Consider the following 22,011-nt stretch of genomic DNA (forward strand, 5'->3'; position numbering starts at 1 on the left):
TTTACTGCAGCGTTCATCGGAACCTTAGGATTGGAAACGCTATTGCTGTCGTTCGCGCCACGTTCGGCCATTTCGCTAAAATTTTTTGGCGAAAATGACTGTATATCAAAGCTATTCCGCAAAAACATAGAAATCATAGTCAGAAGCAACTCGACATTCTATTATCAAATACAGGTTTGATTTAAAAATTCATGGACACATTTTGAGTATAAATTAAGCAAATTTTTTTTCAACAGAATAGTGGAACTCAAACTGAAAATGAGGACAAGTGAATTGAGGATATGAAAGGAACACATTAAACAAAGTACCCAACATTCATTTAATGGAATGCAGATTCTCTATAGTGCAACAAACAGCTGCATTATTATCATTACAAGCGATGGAAGGGGGGGGGGGTATGTGATAGCTACAATGGACTCGACGACCACAAGATCCGAAACTATACACGCATCGTAGTTATTTGAATAGAATAGGCTATTCATACAACTGATATTGTGAATCTATATTCCATTAAACATCTGCGGTGCTTTTCATCCCCTTCATTCACTGGCACAGTCCAGAGTGGCCCCCACTTTCTGCATTTGTGATCGCATGCTCCGTTATAACCGGTGGGAATAGCACATTCTCTCATTCTCGTGTATTTTCTAATAAAGGCACATCACAGAGGACACTTAGTATGACACTGGCCTATCATAGTATCATCAAATATAAAAACTTTGGCTTTTTTACTCAATCTACCTTGTGGTCCTTGGAGGGTGTTTTGGCTATTAATCCCTATCATGCAGTTAAAAGTATCAGGAAAATTGAATTTAGGTTTGCATTTCAACCGACTGACACAACAAAACTGGAACAGAACTATATCTGTGGTCACAAAATCTCACGCCAAATGCGAGACATTCGAGCCATCGTGTTTTGAGTTGGAGCGTTGCAGAGGTCGACTCTCATTTAGATTTGGCTCAGAATTTGATGGACATCTACGGTACAAGTGTTAAATCTGTGTAACGATTTTCATTCGTCTAGTTCTCCTTGTAGTATTCGAACTTGTATACCTTGTATTCGAAGAGTTTTCTCGTTTTGTAGTTAGCGTGTTAAATTATATTCAAATAACCGGGCAGACACACTTCCACTGAACAGATTTGCTCAAATTTGAGATCTAGAAAATTGGCGTGATTGCCATATACCAATTTTCATCCGACTAGCTCAAAGCCTTTGAGTTATTTTTTCGTACAGACAGATATAATGCCGAAAATGCGTTTTTTTTACTCATGGAGGTCTCAATCGTGGATTCGAGTTCGAATTTCTTGAGGATCAACAATGGTTTCTCTATACTTCGCAATCAAGAACGTAAAAAGGAGAGTTGTTTGACGTGATGGATTCAAATATCACGTGCTGAGTGACTCAATTTATATGCAAAAAAAATGTTGGAGGAGCTTGATTATTCATGGTACTTATGCAGAAGAGGTCAATTATGATGAAAATGTTTCGATGTAAAATTCGAAATTCAACATTAGAGGAACTCACCTGAAAAAATCGTAAAAAGAAAACCTGTAACCATGTTGCTCCGACAATCCTGCCGTCACAACATTCGCTGATGCTCCGATCAGAGTTCCATTGCCTGAGGAGGAAAGAAAGTCCAATCAATCTCTTACCAAAACAATCAAGAAAAGCTGGTTTGAAAAACACTTATCAGTGTATTAAAATTATTTTCTACTTTGTATTCAACTCATCATTTTAATTCTAACAATTCTCTAATCAATTCATTCTAAAATTCAGTACCATCTGGCCCTCCTGTTTATTTAAATAAATAATGATGTAGCGAAAATTTAAAAATAAAGAATGCTGCTTTCGAGCAACTTAAAAATGAATAAAAATCGATTGAAAAATCCAAACTAACGAAGAAGTATAAAAAATTGAATCAAATGCAAAAAAGGAATTGCTGTTCCACTTGTACCTACCTCCGAAACAGGCTCCGAGAGCCAGAGCGTATACCAAAGGTTTGATAGGCAATTTCATCTCTTCATTGTCAGCTAAATCTGCAATGACTTGAACCTGTAAGAATTTGCATTGAGAATTCGTAAGATGTTGAACACAAACGGAACAAATTAAAGCATCTCAAATTGCTATGAAAGAGTTTCAAGAGACATTTAGATAAATATAATTGCAATACGAGTTCATTGGCGAGTCCTGCTCACGACTTCATTGTTTTCTAATACAATATGGCATTTGCTCTTAGTTCGGGTGCTCATTTTTGAGCGCATTCTTTTTAGTGTGTGTGTGTGTGTGTGTGTGTGTGTGTGTGTGTGTGTGTGTGTGTGTGTGTGTGTGTGTGTGTGTGTGTGTGTGTGTGTGTGTGTGTGTGTGTGTGTGCGTTCCCGAACATGGAGAAGTCCGATTGCGGGATATTAACCGAAATCGCGAAGTCAGATTTTCTGGTTATTTCATTTTGCTTACTTCGCGTGCAAGAAAGTAAACATTGGAAAACAAACATTCATTTCACGGCATTGAAGTTTCTCTCCTTATTCCCGTATCATGCAAGATAAAAGGGCGCTGAATGTGTTGCGAAATTGTTCCCTTCAGCAACTGATATTGAAATTGCGCTGAAGATCGAAGACAGATAGGCGAAATGAACTCTTCTAAGGATGAAGAAGAAAAATTGCATGTTGCGATATTTTTTCACCCGTGTGAATGGCACGTTCTTCATCTGGATATCCACAGTGAAGCAAAGCACGCACGCTTGCACCCGACACCCATTTGTCCCTTCCCTTGAAGTCCGATTTGAAATCTATTTGATGTCTTCTTGTACTGCATGCATACAATGAGTCGAACCTTTTCAAACTCGCTCTGAAACGCACTCTAAGGTTCTCTTTAGATCCAATTCTCCAAGGCTAAGAGAAAGAAGTTGCCCGGAGCAGTCAAGAAAAAGTCCAAGCAAAGCAAGTTAGGTTTTAATCCAGAGAAGATGAGATGCAGATATTGCAATCAGTCTTTTCACAAGTATTTTCAAATGTGTAAAGAGAATTAAAATGAATCCATTCAAGTGATAAATTAGGATCAATATGTATATTGGGTAACGAAATTTCCCAAATACATCGTTAAAATAAAGTGTATACAACTTTTTCTAAATTTTAACAAAGCATATTATTTTGTTTCCTAAATTTGTTAAATTTTCTTCAGATTTTTTTTTTTTTTTTTTTTTGCAAAAACATCAAGCGATATACATAGTAAGAAAATAAATGGAAGGATATCAAGATTTTAAATTTTAGAGTAAAAACGACCCATAAAATTCTCACATTTCTCCCGATTCATGATTTGATACAACAACACATTTCCAAATGTTGTGTGTGAGATAAAAGGTCACATGAGAGTTCGGTAAGCAGAGTGAGTGAATAGGGCCAAGGCTCTGAGCGAATGACTTAATAGAAAATAGGTAGGATTTATAAATTCTACCCAAGAATATATTTGACGAAATATTTTCTGAGGTCGACAAAATTGGAGGGCTTTATTTTTCAGTTCTGTATATACATTTATTCACATAGTGCATGTTAAAGTAACTGAAATGTTTCGACCAAAGCAAATATATAAAAATTTCTGCTCTTCGTGTCCCACTACATGTTTGGTCGGCTCGCCTCACACCCACCCCTGCAACTGACTGGGCGTCGAGCTCTTTTACATGCCAGGGCGCCAATATAGCTCCTTTTTTGCTTCTCTGAACACCGCAAGTAATTTTTCAGGCTAAGTTTCGTGGCATAAACAGCCATCTATTAGAATCTCAAAGTCCTGCAATGTAGAATACATTAAAATTACAGTCACATTCTAAACTCTTTATAGTGATAGAAATAATACAGATAAAACCTGCTTATTGGATGCTTTCTTTGAAGTAACTACCCTGTGCAACTGCATATTTTTCCCATCATTCACGTAATTTAGTTTAGTTATATTAAGGTCCAGTTTTTAAAGCAACAATATGGCTATTTTGGAATGGACCTCGTCATTTTGAACAGCGGTCAGATGACGATGGCGACACCTGAGCTGGTACCTTCTCTCCAAACTTCCTCACGACACCAGTGGGAGGACGTTTGCCCCCGACGTATTTAACGTTCACCAATTCCCGCTTACGGGACGGTTCTTCGATGGAATCGGGTCTCGAACCCGAAACCCTCCGGTTCCGAAGCCAAGAACCTTACCACCAGGCCACTGCGGCCCACATCATTCATGTAAAGAAGCAAGTGGGAATTACAAGGCTCCTTTCAATCACCGCCTCGCTGCATTTTTTCGGATTTGAGAGTCGTTGTCCCTTGAGCAAATTCTAAATCAGAGAAATAAGTCATAAATTGGATATCAAAGGAATAAGCTGGTTGCAGGATGTTGTGGCATTTTGACATCCTCATCCTGATGAAACACCGCCGCCTTTGCCTTATCTGCGACGGGAGGTCTGGCATTAAGGGTCTTGCATGATTCCTTTGTCCTTATTTGAACTGGATGAAACAGTTTCGCACAATACCTTTCACTTATTTTACGAAGATACCATAATTCATTAACGTTTGAGAAATATTTAAAACGATCCTAAACTTGATGAATGTAATAATAGATGAACGCAAATTTGAAGAATTTTAATGTACCTATATGACAGTAAAAGTGTGAATGAGGAAGTTACCATGACGGTAGTGAAAGGTATATTGTCGATGATGCTGGACGAGAAGGCGGAGATCCAGAGGACGAGGACGATGGCCACCAGGAGTCGGTGGCTCTCATCTACGCTGTTGATGGCATCCTGGGTCAGGTTCACGATGTACCAAACCAAATTCAATCTCGACAGAGCCTAAAATTTCAAAAAGATCCCTTTAGTTATTTGTCTCCTTGTACATTTTGATACATTTCAGAACTCTAGACCTCCAAGAAGAGAATAATAATAATAAAAAAACAATTACAAATATGAGACGCCCAAATATAAAACGATAATGTATGTGACGCAGATTGTTATTTACTGTCATATGACAACAATCGAAAGTACGAGCGTTTCAGTCCACTTCATTGAATGTTTTTACAGTTGTACTTGATTTAACACTTCTCTAATGAATGGAGTTGTAAAATATTTTTAGAAATACTTTGGAGAAGGCTAACATTCAAGACAAAACCGCTTACAATACATTATATTAACAATATTATCCAAAAATAAAGAACAAGAGATGTTAAAAGAACAAGAGATGTTAAAAGAATTATATTTGGGCAACAAAATTATCCTTGACATCCATCCAGATGAAAAATTCTAAATCAATCCCATGCTAAGTACAGTACTGAAAAATTTTGAAAAAAAAATATACCTAATAATCCCACTTATTGGTAGATATTCCGCTCTTTCACTCAGTAACAAAGTCCTATTTTATAAGCAGGCTCCTTATTTAAGCAGCGCAAATCTGGTGTCTCACAATGACGACCCACTGCAAAATGATTCAAATTCTACAAAACAGAATGACGACGAATGCTCCTTAGTTTATCCGGAATTCAGTCATCCACAAAGATTTCAAAGTGTACTCGATCGAATAGTAAGTCAAACATCTCTTAAGAAAATTCTTTAATCTAATCTTTATTCCGTGACAACCTTCTAATCGGCAGCCTAATTGAGTTCACACATAACAATGACAAATACCCGTCCCACATTCCACTACTAAATTGTCACTTCGGCTAAAACCGCCTTAATCTATGGTAGCTTGGTCTCCATTTTTCTTATTAGAAAAACTCTAGCAATTGTTTAAACTGTACCGTCTCAATTCAGCATCATACGCTTTCGAATAAATTATCGATGTTTCATCTCAAATTTTATCGATGTTTCATCTCAAATTTTTCTGAGCACTCAGAGTAGAAGCGCATTGTTGTGCTAGTACTCCAATATCTATGTGAAATATTGATTCCATTTCTTTTTACTAAAACATACGAAAATAATTCAAGTAGTCAAATCAATTTCTAAAGTCATGAACTCATAAAGTTTAACTTGAATTGAGATTTCATTGAAGTTTCGCGTTGCTTTTATTGATTCTTACCTCCATGACGATGAAGAGTGCTCCAAAGAACAGCAACGTCGACCACTCCACTCGGCTCAAAATGCTTTCTAGTTCGTCGAAGTCGCCAAGAACCAGTAGAAAGATGGCTCCCAAAATGGCAATCCATCCTGATGGGAAGAATGACATGATTATTTTTACAGAATTTTTCTCTTAAATTTCTCTCCTTTTTTCAAAGTGGAAACGTTCAATTTATTTATATGGATTAATCGATTATTTAAAAGGGCCTCAATACTTACTACGAAAAACAAATCTGCTTACCGATGCTGAGATTCAATTCTGGTATGCTTTCTAAGAAAAAGAATACGATGACGATGCTGATGATAATGCCAGATTTGAAGAGTAGCGACGTGTTTTTCACTTTAAACTGAAAAATAAAAACAAATGAATCGTATTTTATTTAATTTTGAAAATATAATGGATATTTTTACTTTAAAATCGAGTTTTATGCATTTCAAAGTAGTAGGTCGGAATTGTCAGCCCACTTCCATTTGTTTTGTCATAAATTTCGCAATTATATGACAAGACTTGGATCTCTACCATCTGATTGATCGAGTACAAAATTTGATATGCAACTGCAAGTCGCCAAATGTTACTTCCCTAAATGCCTGCGATTTCAATCACCGCTTTCACACATCTAGTTGTGGATATATTCTCACATTTTGATGAAATCTAAAAAATTTCATCCGTCTAGTTTACCACTCTGCAAGTGTTCGTACGCATGCATACCGCTTTCAGTTTGATGAATTTGTTCTAAAACTCTAGAAAAATGGATAATAAGTCCGCGAATAAAATTTCATTCTTCTAATTGGTTGAATTCTTTATTTTCATTCTCAGAAATAAGGGACAATCGGAAATTAATTTGATAAAGGAAAAAAGCGGACAGAAGTCGAAGTTTTTGATGATTTCTCTCGCGTGTATTTTCTATAAAAGAATTTAAACTTAATTACAAGGAGGAAATTTTTTTTCCATTTGTAATTTTATATTGGAGATGAAATACAATGCGAGATAATTTTTTTACAGGATATCAAAATGTGAAAGTACCTCTGATCTTTCACATTACGCCAATATTCTGTTTGAAGCAGCACAAGGATTATTTAGAAGCAGATTTTGTAATTTCAAGCCACAGTGAGATGACAATAACGAGAGCTGAGTTGGCATCCCCCCCCCTTCCCCTCGCACAAGCGTTTCATCCAGGTTGTCCGATTCAGCTTGAAGCGTGCACACACCTTATTTTGAGCGAAACTTGAACACATATGATCCCTTCTGACATTGAACAATTAATACTTGGAAGAGTGGCCGACTTCCTTTACAATAGACTTAAATATATAATGGAATAGGTATTGGAAGTATCAAGGCAAAGGTAATGGACACGTTCATTCGATGCCAAGTTTTTGTTTATTGAAAATAAAGCAACAGATAAGAGAACTGCGGTTGAAAAGAAATGTTTTGATTTAATGATGCATGAAACAGCGCAACTAAATTATTTTATTTGCCAGTTGATTAATGTTTAATTTGTGTTTGTTATCTCATTTTGGTGGATAAGAATTTCATTCTGTACTCTGAAATACTGATCGAAACTGCACGTAGAAAATTTAAAAAACACAGAAATTCCTGAAAAAAACCTTAAACTTCAGAATTAGCAGGTCATTTTTGCAAAAAAATATAAGAGTCGCAATAGAGGATGCTTTGCCAGATAATAAGGTAAAAGAAAGAATGAAGAATAAATATTGTTCTCTTTGACCTTGTCTTGAAATTTGTTAAAAATTTTTCGAGTAATCCTATATTTTGAAACGAGAGCAGAATAAAAATATATGAATGAACAACTAATAATTATTCAGTTACGAGACATACTGATAGATAATTTGAAATAACCTACTGAATTCGTTAATTCCTTGAGACTGGCTCTGTAGTCATCTTCAGAAATCCTGAGGAGAGAAAAACGCCATTAATAGTTGCAGCGCACTTCATCACGTCGTTTAATAAGGAACTAATAGATAAGAAATCCATAAATATTTATACAATGCAGATAATAAGCGAAATTATGCAAAATCACATAGATTCTATAGTTGGCACACTTAATACTTGGAATTATCATTAGATGCAGGGCAATGAATGGGAAATTCATTCAAATGTATGATGAAACTATGTTTGCTAAAACGTGAAGCTATGTAAATTCTTGTAGGTCAACCAATGTTTGGATCTAAATAGAATAGTGTAAGGGAGGTTTTATTGGAGTAACGTTGCTCCGCTGTTGCGATTGGGTTGTTTGACGCCATCCAAGAACTGATACACGAGTATTCTAATCCAAAAAATCCATTTCGTGGTGTTTTACCACATATGTGGTGGGTCTTTCATGGAAGATAATGCCTCCATCTTTTGAGCCTTAACTGAGGCGATTTCCTCTTCCAGCTTAGAAGTTTCAGTCTTACTTTTTCAACATTTGGCATCATTCCTTGGCCACGTGGTCTTGTGTGATTTGCTAGTTTGGCACTGATTGCCCGTCATCATTGATCAGAAACACTTTATTGATTTAGCTCGCTGAGTTGCATTTTAAAAGCTAATGCGACGATCTTTCATGAAAGATAATGTCACCATCCTGTGAGCCGGAAATGTTCAAAAGAGATTTTGTGAGTATGACTTTTAGGTGAAGTGTCCGCCCCATCCGCCACAAAGTTGAAATTTGACCTCAGAGAATACTCAAGGTATTTCTTACAGAAACAGATTATTACAATGGTTTTCATGACCAGATTGAGGGAACATTTTTGCAGATTTTCATTCATGATAAGCTATACATCCTAAACAACTCGTCCAAAATTTGATGCAAAAGCTTTGTCCATGATAACTCGATTGATTTTGACCCTATGTAAGTTGGAGAAGTATCTATTGCACGCAGAGAGAAAGCTATGATCGAGTTCAATAGGACCTAAGCCGAAATTTTTATTTTTCCAATACATTTCACAACTGGAAACAGAAAGCTAATTCAAAGTAGACAAACTGTCACTATATCATATGAAACAGTCTTTGTTTTTAATGTTTTTTATAGCCGTAATGGTTTAGGTCAGGAAATGAAAAGTGTGTTAAATTCGGCTAAGTTTCAATCTGGCATCACCTTAAAACTTTCTCATCCGTTGCATATACTTCCTCATCTTTGAAACTCTTATGAAATTAGATAAAGAAATAAAGATGGGCAAGTTTCCTTATTCCATGCTTGGCGACTTGGTAATGACGCATTCTTCGCCAGTACCATCCAGTTTAAGTTTTTCAGCTACTCCTTCCGGTTCAGTCGCCTCGAATATTCTTCCATTTTTTTTTCTTCTTGAATGCAAACAGAACAAGGATTGGCGTTAGGAGATCCAATAAGATGATAAACAAGGTTTCTGATTCATTGCAAAAAACCAGTGGCATAGAGAGGGATGAGTAAAGGGGGATGCAGATGTCCCGGCAAACAAGGTGTTAAGGAGACAAATGAATAGTATGTTTATGCCACTTTTTTAAAGTCAGGGAAAATATAGTATAATGCCTCGTTAAACTAAAATTCATGATGTTAGAGGGAAAAAAATCATTGTTCACCGGCCGTCAATTACCTTTTTATACCAGTGAGTAATATTTAAAGAATAGGAGAATAGCAACAGTAATATTCATTAAAGAAGCACTACTTATCGCTTATTTTTCTAGAAAAATGGAATCTCCCTTTTGATTTTTAAGGAGATTTCTTTTTTTAGGTGACAATATGTTGAAGTATTACTTTATTAAAAGAATCAATAAATTTTCTATGAAGTGCAAATCAGAGGGTGCATTTATACAAGTTTATTTGACTTTTGCAGAAAAGAATAATTCTCCTATAAAAACAGATTTTTAAATCGCATTTCTATTTTATTTTAATTATTTTCTATATTTTTGTCTTTAATTTATAATCTATTATAAACATTATAGAATCTTAAAGGCACTTTGTTTTGAAATTCATTACGAAACGATATTCATATAATTCACCATCCATCAGCTTTTAATTTAGTTCTAAATATATTTTATCTATATATCATGTGAAATAAACAAGAGAACGAAATATGAAAACACAAGAACATCAGGAAATGAATGAACAATCGATTATGAAATTTCATCTCTATAAACATCAAATGAATCAAATTATATAAAAGTAAATAAATTGAATTAGAAACAATTTTCTAAAGATACATCCATTAAAGTTTTAAATGGTGCTCACTTTGCATCGTAGAGTTTTTTCCGCAATAACGTTTCCAAAACTGTGATCTTCCTGTGCAGAATAGCCCTCACAGTGTCCTCGTCCCTCGAGTAGCCAGACAAGGAGTTGAACGCTTTCTTCCATACTTCGATCTCATGTTTCAATTCTACATGCACAGAAGAGAAAAGGACATTTCAACAGAAATCAATTAACATAAATTACGTTCATTAAGTGATATTAAATTCACATAAAAAGTGCACTAAGACGCGTTCCGAGTTTAACATCGGTGTATATTAAAAGCATTTTGGATCCTTTTCCACCAATCATTGTTTGAATATTTAAGCCTGGATGTCAAGATCACATTTCAAAATTCATTCGTTTCGTTAATAGTGCTTTGGATTTTTCTTGTTCGCTTCACTTGGGTAGTCTGTCCCTTTATTTATTAGAAATTCAGATGGAAGAGACGCCTTACATTGAAGCTCTTCCGATTTTCTGCTGTCCTGAGTCATCAAGTCCACATACGAACGAACTGGTAAATATTCCAATCGTTGGCAAATTTAGTTAGAAATTCATTCTATTTCTGGAACTCTCTAAAAAACCATACGCAGAATTTCATCCATTTACCTTGCTATGTTTATCATCTCTCTTCATATCCATAACGAGGGACATAGACATCTTTTTGACAAATTTAAATCAAAATTTGCTTTAAATCTATAATTTTGGCTCAAAGAATATATACAACACTTAATCCATCTCCCTGGTAACATTTTCGAGTTATAGTGTTCAGATAATGATGCATAACTCCAAGAATGGTTTTGTAAGAATCTGAAAGGTCACTGTAACAGGTAGATTCGTCGAAATCCCGAAGCTGAAATTTATGGAAATTGCAATACTTTCTCTTTAAGTAGAAACTACTGTTACTTCCGTTAAGCAAGTTATTAAATTCATTGTTAGATGTTCGTTTTTTTTTTCCCTACTTCAATAGAATTGAAATAAGAAGCCTTTCCAATCTAGTTGAAATTAACTTACACTTCGTGAGTGCATCGACAATGACTCGAGGATGTGAAAATCGTGATCCGCCTTATCAATGAACAAAAACTGCAAAATAGATTTCGGTACCAGAGTGGAAAACAAATTTCTGGAATGATTCATTGACTGAATATAAATAAAGAGCATTTTAACGCTTAATCGGAAGCCTTTTCTTAGACTCAATTTTAAAACGCCATAAAGAAAATGAAAAGAAGGAGCAAAGGTGGAGGGAAAAAAGAGAGAAAATGAGAGGGTCGGTTTGAGGCTTTTCTCTGTGGTTAGATATGGAGAATACTGTCTCACTTGGAGCTTTTCCGCTCAAGTGGGAGCCGCCACCTTCACATCCAAATGGCGATGACGACAAACGATTTTCTCGACTTCATTGCGATTAAAAATTATAATGTTTAATATGCAATTATCTGAAGTCAAAATTCCGCAAATGAGCTGCTGAATAATGCAAGGAGTTCGTCAAGAGGGATTTTCCAATAATCGCCACTCACCAACCACTTCAGGAGGGTCGGCGAACCTGAGGTGGGAGACATCCCTGTACATGAAGCGCAGGAGGACGTAAGTCACGGCAATGCTCAGGACTACAACGGGAAGCATGTGCAGAGTGAAGTCTCCAAAGCCGATGCCCTGCAACAAGGAAAGACGACGTGAGAAAGAAGTTCGTGAAAACAATTCATTATCTGTTTTTTCTGCTGTTAATGAAACTGTCATATTTCTACTGAACCGTAAAAATAAAATTTAAAAACCAGCGGGTGTGGTCTTCCAAAAACTTTATCGCAACTATCTAAAAGGTGTTATATCAGAGAAGTCCTTGCATGGCACTGATATACAACAGTTACGAGATACTAATCTTTGGCATGAATTTAGCATTTTTACTGAAACTATTGCGTCATCTTTGGCGACCTTTTTCCGCATTTAAGCCCTGCCATGCGATTAATAACATCCGAAAATCTAATCTGTATTTCAGATGTGTTTTTCCCAATCGATTGAAACAAAGATGTGTTCAAAAGGTATACTTGTAGTCACAAAATCCCATACCAAGTTTAATATATTGAACTTGCTGCGTTTTTTAATTATTGCGTTTGTATGTTTCTGAAAGCACAGACTGATTGACGATCAACTCCTCTTTGGATTTGGATAAAAAATTAACAGATATCTACACTTCAGATTTTAAATCTGTGCACCGAATTTCATCTATCTAGTTCTCTCCGTTTTGTAGTTACCGTGTTGACTTATATTCTAATAACCGGACATACAGACTTCCTCAAAACGGATTTTACTCAAAATTTGATAGAGATCTACTTATTTGATCTAAAGACAGTATACCAAATTTCATTCGTCTAGCTCAAAGCGTTTGAGTCATCTTTGTCAGACAGGCAGGCGGGCATTTTCCAAAAATGTGTTTTTCGAACTCAGAAAAGTCCAAAATGTGTAGATTCGTCTAAAGCTCGAATTCGAATTTTTGACGGTTACAGTACTTTCTCTATACTAGGAATGCCAGAAAATAAAAATAAGAAGGGAATGTGACATTTTTGTCACTATAATGTTTCACCGTGTTCCATCAAATCAAAAAACTGAAATTCTAATATATTTTTTTTTTATTGTAATAGTAACATGTACTGGGCAGCTTTTAGAAAGAGTCTATTTACTCAACGTTTACATAAATACATCTTCATTAGTTTCCAGGTAATTTTTAGTCGACTTTCCAGCCATTTTTTTTATTGTTGTTGATACAATTTTGGTCCATTCACTAAAGTTGCATGGAATAGTGTGTACCTGTGCTGTAACATTGATTTAAAATGGAATTAGTGTGTTTTTTTTTGGGGGGGGGGAGGGGATTTCGTGAGCATTGAACTGGTTTGTAGCTGAACAATCAATAATACTATAAAGTATTAAATAAATTTATTGAAAGTTTTTTGAAAATTCATTTATATTAATGTATTAAACAAGTGATTTTTTTTATTACTTTCTATTGTTCGTGAATCAGATCTATTGCTCATTAAACTTATTTCTCAAACATTACAAAATGTAACTGATCATTTAAAGGTAATTAAGTTCTGAAGTTTTGAAATAGTGCATTGTCATCGAGAATATGTGAGGGGTGAAAATTTCAATATTGCAGTACATCAGGAAATGAGTGAAAAATCTTTTACAAAATTCCATCTGTATGAAAATGATACACGTCAAGTGTTATTTATAAGTATTTAAAAAGTTTTGAAAAGCCTTTATCAGAACACTAAAAAAAAAATTATCGTTATTTTTAGTTGTTTTATACCTTTTAAATTTAAATAATAATTCAGTAATACAAATGTTACAGAATCTTGAAACGAATTTTTCTGAAATTCTCTACCAGATGGTCCGAATGGCAAAAGGAATAAAATTTAATTTAATTAAATGAAATCATTAAAATTGAATATTATCATGGACAGTACATAATCTCATTAAATTGCACAATTCTCACTCGTTTAAAAAGGAATGAAAAATAGGTAACAAAATTCAATCTTAAAACTTAAATCCAATGATTCAAAAAAATATTCTTCCTAAATAATTCATTTTTAAGGATGAATAAAGATCCCTTTTATATAAACAGATAAGTACTTTTCATTTGAACTCTTTAAAAAGGGTCCATTTTTTCTAGTCCTATTATGTTAAAATATTTTTAGGCTTGAAATTAGAATAAGAAAAGGGATTCATTCAGCTTATTAGATAAATTTAATTTGATTAATTAATTTGATAAATTAATAATTATAAGTAACAAATCAAGACGCATCATTTTGTCTGAGATAAAGAACTGAAGCATCTAAGTTTCTGACTAAAAAAATTTGTCTGAACTTATACCAACCTACATAATTTCATACAAAGATTGATAAATTTGGTGGGAAACATACTTTCCACGGCCCTAAAAAGGGTTAAAACGAAATTTCTTTCTAAGAAATATTTTGCTGAATTCACCGGAATCATTCGGCTGTTCTTTCTTGCGATTCCAAGTTGCATGATATGACACGCATGATGCAAATGTGAAGAGGGCAGATTATTGGATTTCTGTTGCAGCTTTTTGATAAATTTTTTCCAATTTTTTTGAGACTAAAATTAATTTGAATCAACTTTGCATTTTTTTCTCAATAAGTTGGGAGTATATTACTGCATAGATTCAATTTTGCGACACTTTAAAAAATAGCTTTATAGCTGAATTTTAATTTGTATATTTTTTTGTCTAATTTTAATAAATTTATTGAAAATATTTTAAATATATTTTAGAGGCTGGAATATCCTGGTTTGTAGGGCGGTGGATTCACATCCTGCAGGTTGAAGACTCCCCGTGTACATAGTGGCTGGTGCACGCATAAATTTGTCGTAAATACAAAGTCCTTCAAGTCGAGTTAATACTACGAGGGGTACTGGATCAGAGGTGATCATTCTCTGATTCAGGGTTAAATTGCGATATGTGGATGAGTGAATGAAATGTATGAATGAAGTCCGCCCCGTGAAAAGGGCTATGATGCATGAGTAGCTAAGACGTACTCTTGGCTCTAGATGGCGCTACTGAAACAAGAGACACTAAAACTCGGCTTAAAAATCACTGATTTCATCAGCGGGCTTGTCTATGACAAGTGCCATAAAAACAACAAGTATATTTTAAAACACTTAAAATATATTTAAGTATACTTTAAAATACTGAAATGAATTTACACAACGCATGATGCAGTCATATTACATGCATTTTTGTGCGATTGTTATCATTAAGACACTCATGATACCACTCGAATAACCGAGCCTTATGCATCAGCAACCTAACAGTACAAACTTCCCCTTAATCTTTTACTTATTTTTAATAAACACTTGTTTCATATTTCTAAATAGAGGTTTTTGTCGTCACTACCCGATGTGTTCGAGTTTTGTGCATTCTCGTGGCTGCTATGATAAAATCAAGAATTTGGCTGTAAACTGCGTGACAAGAGATTCATTTAATTACGCTTCGATTTCGTACAAGAAGATTCCATTTGGTATTTAAGAAAAAAAGCCAGTTTTAAAGATCCCGTAATATTTGTATCCAACTCTAAATTAAGACTTGATAATAAAAAAGAATTCAAATGAATATTTTCTTTTATTCAACAAAAATGTCTTAATTATTTATCACCTCATCTGGGTGGGGAGTGAATTAGAAGAGTGTTTCCTTACCGCTCTCTTGATCCTCTTATTGGAGATGATGATGACGTTGGGTGGGTCCCCGATGGGTGTCATGGCTCCGCCCAGATTTGAAAAGACCACCATTGCGATAAGCATGTGCTTCGGATCGATGTTCATGGCTTCGCATAACCTGAAAGAGGAAGTAGTGAAATTCCTGCACCGAAAATAACCATCAATTACGCTGATACCGCGTGCTCTCTTTGATGTCAGATTAAGTTTCTCGAGTAATTGATTCTGAGACATGAAAGCATTTTTATAGAAACTGATGAGCCTCTTTGAGTGATCAGCTTGTTTGATAGTGTTTACGCATAGAATATTATTACGACTCGGTAATGATGCTTCCCAGCATGTCTGTTCCATCCTTTCCCTTTTACGATTAGCTCAACTGGATGCTAGATCAGCGATTCCCTGGCTTGGCGACAAACTTGGCGATCATTTAACAACTTGGCAACTTTGGTGACAAAATAGTTAATACTGAAATCTTCAAGAATTTTGGCAATAGAGCTACTAGAAACTGAGATATGCTTGATTGTCCTAGGACCTTCTCTGCCCTTCTCCGGGATCCTTAAAAGGTCGGAGTCTTCAAGCCAAAGGCAGTCGTGTATGGAGTCGCATAGCGAGTCAACGGCGAATTAGTTGGATCACTCCAGAGAAGAGCAGGTGTTGCGTAGAGCTCAAGCAGCTGAATAATTGAGCTGTGTGCCGAATCCTGTTGTTTACTGTAGAAGCAGTATCGAGTCGTGTGTGGAGGAGCCAGTCGTGTAGTAGCGAGTCGGCAGTTGGATATAGCTAAAGCGAGGAGACAGTGAAGAATTGCAGGCGTTTAAAGAGACCGTAGAGAGTAGGTGCGTGGATTCCCTCCTTCTGCTAAATACTGTCTGGCCGCTTTGTGTGATGTGGTTATTACTACCGATTACTACTTGTGGAATAATATTTGTTGTAGTGTGCTGCTGTATATTGCGTGTGTACGAAAAGTTGTCGTTTGTTACTGAGGCCTGTTGATTGTGTTACACCATACACCAACTGCAAGCGAAGTCGTTGACTTTACGGACTTAGTGCAGGAAGTTCCGTAGCAATATTAATTGTGTTTTATTTAAATTTCTTATAGAAATCAATAAAATGGCTATGAATGGGCAAAATGACTGTATTCTTTCCCTGTGAGAGGGAATCTTGATATAAAGTAATATTCTCTCAAAAACAGGTGGTAAAATCGATAATGGCGGCATCGACAAGGAGACAGGCTCTTTGGTTTTGCCAATAATTTTAAATACATAGATAAATCTTATGTAAATACTTATTTGAAAATTGGTGTGATTACTTGCATTTATTGTTACGCTTTGAAAAAAAAAATTATCGGAAGAGCACAATCAGTCCATGAGTCTTCTCCCTTCAACTTTTTAGTACATTTGTACAGTATAGTGTATTATCTGCAATTTTCTAAGTAAAGATAATCGAAGATATCATATTGATCTCGATTCGGACCTCGAACAAAGTATTGCGAATGGATCTTTATTCTTCGGTTAGTTGAATTCGAAATTTCAAGGAATATTGGGAAACAAATTGATCTACAACATGAAGCTGCGTCAAAATTTCGAAAAATCTTATATACAGTACTTCCTTTTGCTTGAATCTTTATAGGCGAAAAAGTAAAAGAGGATTATTATTTCAGCTGGGACAAGATCTGAATATGGGCAAAGTAATACGAAAGAGGTGCAGCTTATGTGATGCAGAGGCCGATGATGGCTCTGAAAAGGCTAATGACGATAAACTAATAATTGCGGTGTAACTAAAAATGATGAATACGATGCTTCTACAAAAGGCGCACTGAACTTTGAGAAGGGGCACGGATTCACTCCGCTATCAACAGTATAGCATCTCATTCGATCTTCACTTCTAGTTCTGGCGGGTCATGAACCGCGTAATTGCAAAAGAGGAGCAACGCTAGAATGGGAGCTCGCCAACTTGCCTCATTGGTAGCAAAGTACTTAACATGTGAAATCAAATATCTTCAATGAAAGGAGAAACTCCTTTTCTCTCGGATTTCAAGAGCCTCGAATTCATCACTGGCAAAAAATATGAACCACCGCACACCCCTCCCAACAAAGCTCAACAGTACTACTAAAATAATATTTGATTTACAAACTTGCAGATGAAGCTCCAGTCAAACATTCACTGCATGTCTAAATTCAACTTCCATACAGTCAGTCTGTGGGATCGCAACACCGTAATGTGAATACGGATGGAAGCGACATGGAAGCACGGATTACTCCCCCCCCCCCCCAACAGGCTCAGTGTAATAATTCAATTTCAGTGAGCAGAAGCGGAACCGACTTTTATAATCGGATGAAGAATGCACATGTTATTAAATGTACGTTACAAATCTTAATTTCTCGATTAAATGATTCGATCAATGATTGTAATCATGGGTATGTCACTGGCGGGTTAGAATCATTTCATCAGTAATGTGACGATCATTGAGAGATCTGAATGCAAGTCAAGTGCAGTTTTGCGTTCAGTATTCAGTCCTCTTTAACTGTCCGTTCCTGTTCCACTATCTCAGAATAAAATCAGATTACTTCTTAACTAGCTTGTTGAGAGAAATCCATTCTACAACGTTGTTTGTTTTGGTGTCTTTTTAAGTTTAATTTACTGCTCGCTTTATACAAAACTTAAACTGCTTCGACGCTTTATGCCCTATTTCTTTAACCAATAAAAGTTTTTTTCCAAGTGGTTGAAATTTTCTCGTAAAGATAATAGAGCCTTAGTCCCGTTTTCATTTGGAAATGCCTTATGAAATTTGGGCTCACGAATTTTTCAGATGAAATATAAATTCAACATCAAATCCGTCCTTTGTGAAATGATAGAATTTCCATTAAACTCGAAATACCATCGTTTCAATGTAAGCAGGGTGCAGCAATTCCGAGATTCCCCCTATTCTTTTTTAATCACCTGTTGTTCAATTTCATTCTTACCTAATAGCCACTGCTGACATGAGCAGGATGGTTGTAACATTATCCAGGAACGCCGAAAGGACCGCTGTTACCAAACACAGACCCGTGATCAAAGCCCAGATTTGACCTTTTGCAAGCTTGTAGGTCTGGAATTAAACAAATTTAATAAAAATATTTTTATTAATTAATTAAAAAAGAATCGGCCAATCTTTATTCCTTAATTTACAATTCATTATTATAAATATTACGTAATCCTGAAATTAGTTTTTTAAAAATCAAAGTCACTTAAATGCAACCGAAATTCAATTAAATCAATCGATTAACAATGTTCTAAAATAATTTAAAAATGGTGTTTTGTCAATGCCATTGCATGAAAACGAACAACATTTCCACCACATAAGGATGTGAATGAAAAATACCTTACAAAGTTCCATTTTCACACACAAAACGAGTCAAACTAAACAAAATTGTACAGACAAAATTGTACATAGTATTGTACAGATAATGAATACACACGAGAAGGAAAATCCAAATTTCAAACATTTTTTGAAGCGGTAAAAAACTACATTTATAATTAATTTTCTTACTTTAATTTTGGATAAATAGCTGTTATAAGCTTCCATGAGAGTAAATGTGAAAATTATGACGAAACAGCCTAAATAAAAGAAAGCTACATACATATATTTCAATAATCACTTTAATATTTAAAAAGAATAGGAGATAATTCAAGTATGCGGATTATTTTACACATGTTACACGAAGTAACTTATTACTCGTAGAAAGTTAACCTACGTTTAAAGAAAAACTTGAGAATCGACAGAGAGAGGCGCAAGTATATGTTTTGCTTAATAGGAAATCGCGTTCTACATGAGCATGCATGAGACGAATTCATGCAAATTAAAATGTACCCAAGTAGTCTCATTGTGCATTTTTCTACTTTACCTCTTCATTACTAACCCGGCCAAATCTGGCCATGAAAGCTCTATACAGATAGGTCATTTTGGGACTAATTTCTATTTCAAACTTAGAATGCAGGATATGAAGCATCCTAATCACTAAAGATGCCCTCACCTTGCATCCGGAATTCCTTTTCTGAAAAAGAAACTTACCGAAAAATGGCCCGATAGTATAGAGCTTTCATTGCCCCATTGAGCTGTGTTAGCAACGGAAGGATTGAAAAAACTATCAGTTTCACAGCTCCTACATAAATAAATGCAAGCGTTTGAATCTGCTTTCCTAAACAAACAAAAAACACATGAGCTTAGAAAATGTCAATGAGACTAAGAAACTCTTACACATAATATGTGCTGCTTATCGTGATATAAATGAACATTTTTTCCCCGCCTCGTTATATGAATTTGTATTAATCGAGTGTCCGCTGCAAGTGTTAAATAAACTTTAGATTAAAAAAAAAAAAATGCAAACAACAAGTGTAGCGCTCAATCAGTTATCATTCTCTTCGTTGGAAACCGACTCTTACCAGCACAGCGACGTAGTCGAAGAATCCCGTCTCGCACAGTATGGATACCAAGACCATCATGCCAAACAGCAGGCTGAGCGTTTCGACGTCCATCCACGACATCACCTCCATCAAGGAAGGGCGCTGCCGAGGCAAAGAAGAACGTTAGTTTGGAAATGAAACTCTTTCATTCTGTTCTACATTCTCTTTTAAGAAGACATTCTGAAAATAGGGGTCTCTTTATAGCCATTGAAAGAGTGCAAAATATCTCTAACACTCTCAAATCGTATCTTTACCGTTAATTGTTGCCATTTTATTCAAAAATGTGGAAACATTTACAAACGAATATGAAATGTGCCAAAAAAAAAAAAAAAAAAAAAAAAAAAAAAAAAAAAAAAAAATGTGCAAACTAGTGAAAACTATGTGCAAACAGGTGAAAACTAGTTGTCCTTTATTCGACAAGAATGCTTCACTCGTTCAAAATCGGTGATTTCTGTTTGAAATGACTTCCCCACGAACTTTTTTTCTTAGCCATATGAGAAGATTTATCAGAAAGATGCATTTTAATATAGATAATAAACAATAAGTACAGATAAAAATTTAAATTTTTAGCTGTTTTTATGAATGCATATATCCATTGTTTTCACAAAGAAAATGAATGGATGGGTTCATCCAATTTTATGGCTTCAAATAAGCAAATGTAATGAAGTTTGTTTCGATATATTAGGGTAAGAAGAAATTTGTTCAGAATGCTTCATTTCATCTTCATTCAAACCATCGGCTATCTAAATATACTCACCACTCCGACTAGAGCAAGACAAGAGATGGCTACTGTAGCTCCGATCATGGCGGCCAGGGTGCGGTGAACCACCTGCAAGAAAATAATCATCACTATTTCTACACATTTTTTACTGAAAATGCAGAGGGTAAAAAACTGCCACAATATTACATTAATAGTCTAAACATAGTTTAGTCGCATTAGCTTCATATTTTGAACTTCGCGTGAAGTTGTTAAATATTTCGCCAGAGGGCCGAGACGAATTTGATGTCACCACATAAAATCCTACTGACTATCTTTACGACACTCCTACTGCAATTTAATCTATAAACCAGATATTGCTCCCATTCATCTGGTGAATGATTGTTGACATCATTTTAACTTGATAGCATTTGTAATAATTTCTGTAAGTAGCGAAATGATGAAGAAATATTCAAAATGGTCTTCTGGAGCTACCAAATGGGGCACATCATTACTTATGGGGTTGTAGGTTTCACAAAGAAAGAATTTTCATCGATTCGATTTTTAATTACAGATTAAATGTCATTTTAACGAATATCTTCCGTTCATTTTGGGGCACGCTATCGCAAAAAAACCACTTTATAGCACTTTCTAATTAAAAAAAAAGTTTTAGGGAAATTGACTTCATTTCTATGCAAATTTTTTTTAATTTTAAAAACGTACACACTTTACAGCAATCATTTCATTACTTCAGTTAAGCGATTTCTATTCACGTGAAATATTAAATACAGTTTGTGTGCACATTATCGCTGACCAACAGGTTTCACATGGCTATTGGGGGATAAATCTCCCGAATTTTAACTGGTATCAGATGACGAGGTTGCTATCTGAAACTAGCATCTCGTCAGACCTCGCCAGCGAGAGATAAGAAAGGGTATGACGATTGTTCCGGGATGCTCTTCCCTATATCTTTCTCACTGTAATGCGCATCGGACGCTCTCCACATTCTGTAGGAGATTTTTGAGAAAGCGCAACGAAGAGTACACATATGTGCTGCTTTGCATTAGCCACAACAGTCACTTACCTCGAAGATTATCAGTACGTACAGACCGACGAGAACACAGATGGCCATAATGATCTGACCCACGGCCAGCTCCGGTCGCACGGACACATCGATGAACATCGAGACGTAATCCCGCCTCTTGTTCGTGGTGACGCTCAACTGGTAAGTGTTGCTGCACAAAGAGAGAATGAGAGGAGTGAACGATTTCTCCCTGAATGAGGAGGATAATAGGGTCATCTTTTTATACTTAATAGAAAGAATGTTCGATTTAATTTCATGTTCAAATAATTTCGATGCGATTTCATTCTTTGTCCTT

At 35.5% G+C, this 22,011-nt stretch overlaps 1 protein-coding gene across 1 annotated transcript in view; it reads right to left on the minus strand.

Moving 5' to 3' along the window:
• The window catches only part of LOC129961805 (P protein-like), a 78,450-nt gene that overhangs the window by 2,839 nt on the left and 53,600 nt on the right, over positions 1-22,011 (minus strand). Inside the window, exons 8-20 of the mRNA XM_056075378.1 lie at positions 21,717-21,867; positions 20,693-20,764; positions 19,915-20,037; positions 18,456-18,580; positions 15,475-15,613; positions 11,787-11,922; positions 10,279-10,423; positions 7,936-7,984; positions 6,318-6,423; positions 6,039-6,166; positions 4,655-4,819; positions 1,956-2,049; positions 1,522-1,615 (exon numbers count right to left, since the gene is read on the minus strand). Of these exons, the coding sequence (XP_055931353.1) occupies positions 1,522-1,615; positions 1,956-2,049; positions 4,655-4,819; positions 6,039-6,166; positions 6,318-6,423; positions 7,936-7,984; positions 10,279-10,423; positions 11,787-11,922; positions 15,475-15,613; positions 18,456-18,580; positions 19,915-20,037; positions 20,693-20,764; positions 21,717-21,867 (1,527 nt within the window). The remainder of the gene's footprint in view (positions 1-1,521; positions 1,616-1,955; positions 2,050-4,654; positions 4,820-6,038; positions 6,167-6,317; positions 6,424-7,935; positions 7,985-10,278; positions 10,424-11,786; positions 11,923-15,474; positions 15,614-18,455; positions 18,581-19,914; positions 20,038-20,692; positions 20,765-21,716; positions 21,868-22,011) is intronic.

This window comes from Argiope bruennichi, chromosome 2 (assembly GCF_947563725.1).
Source record: "Argiope bruennichi chromosome 2, qqArgBrue1.1, whole genome shotgun sequence".
Taxonomy (NCBI): Eukaryota; Metazoa; Arthropoda; class Arachnida; order Araneae; family Araneidae; genus Argiope; species Argiope bruennichi.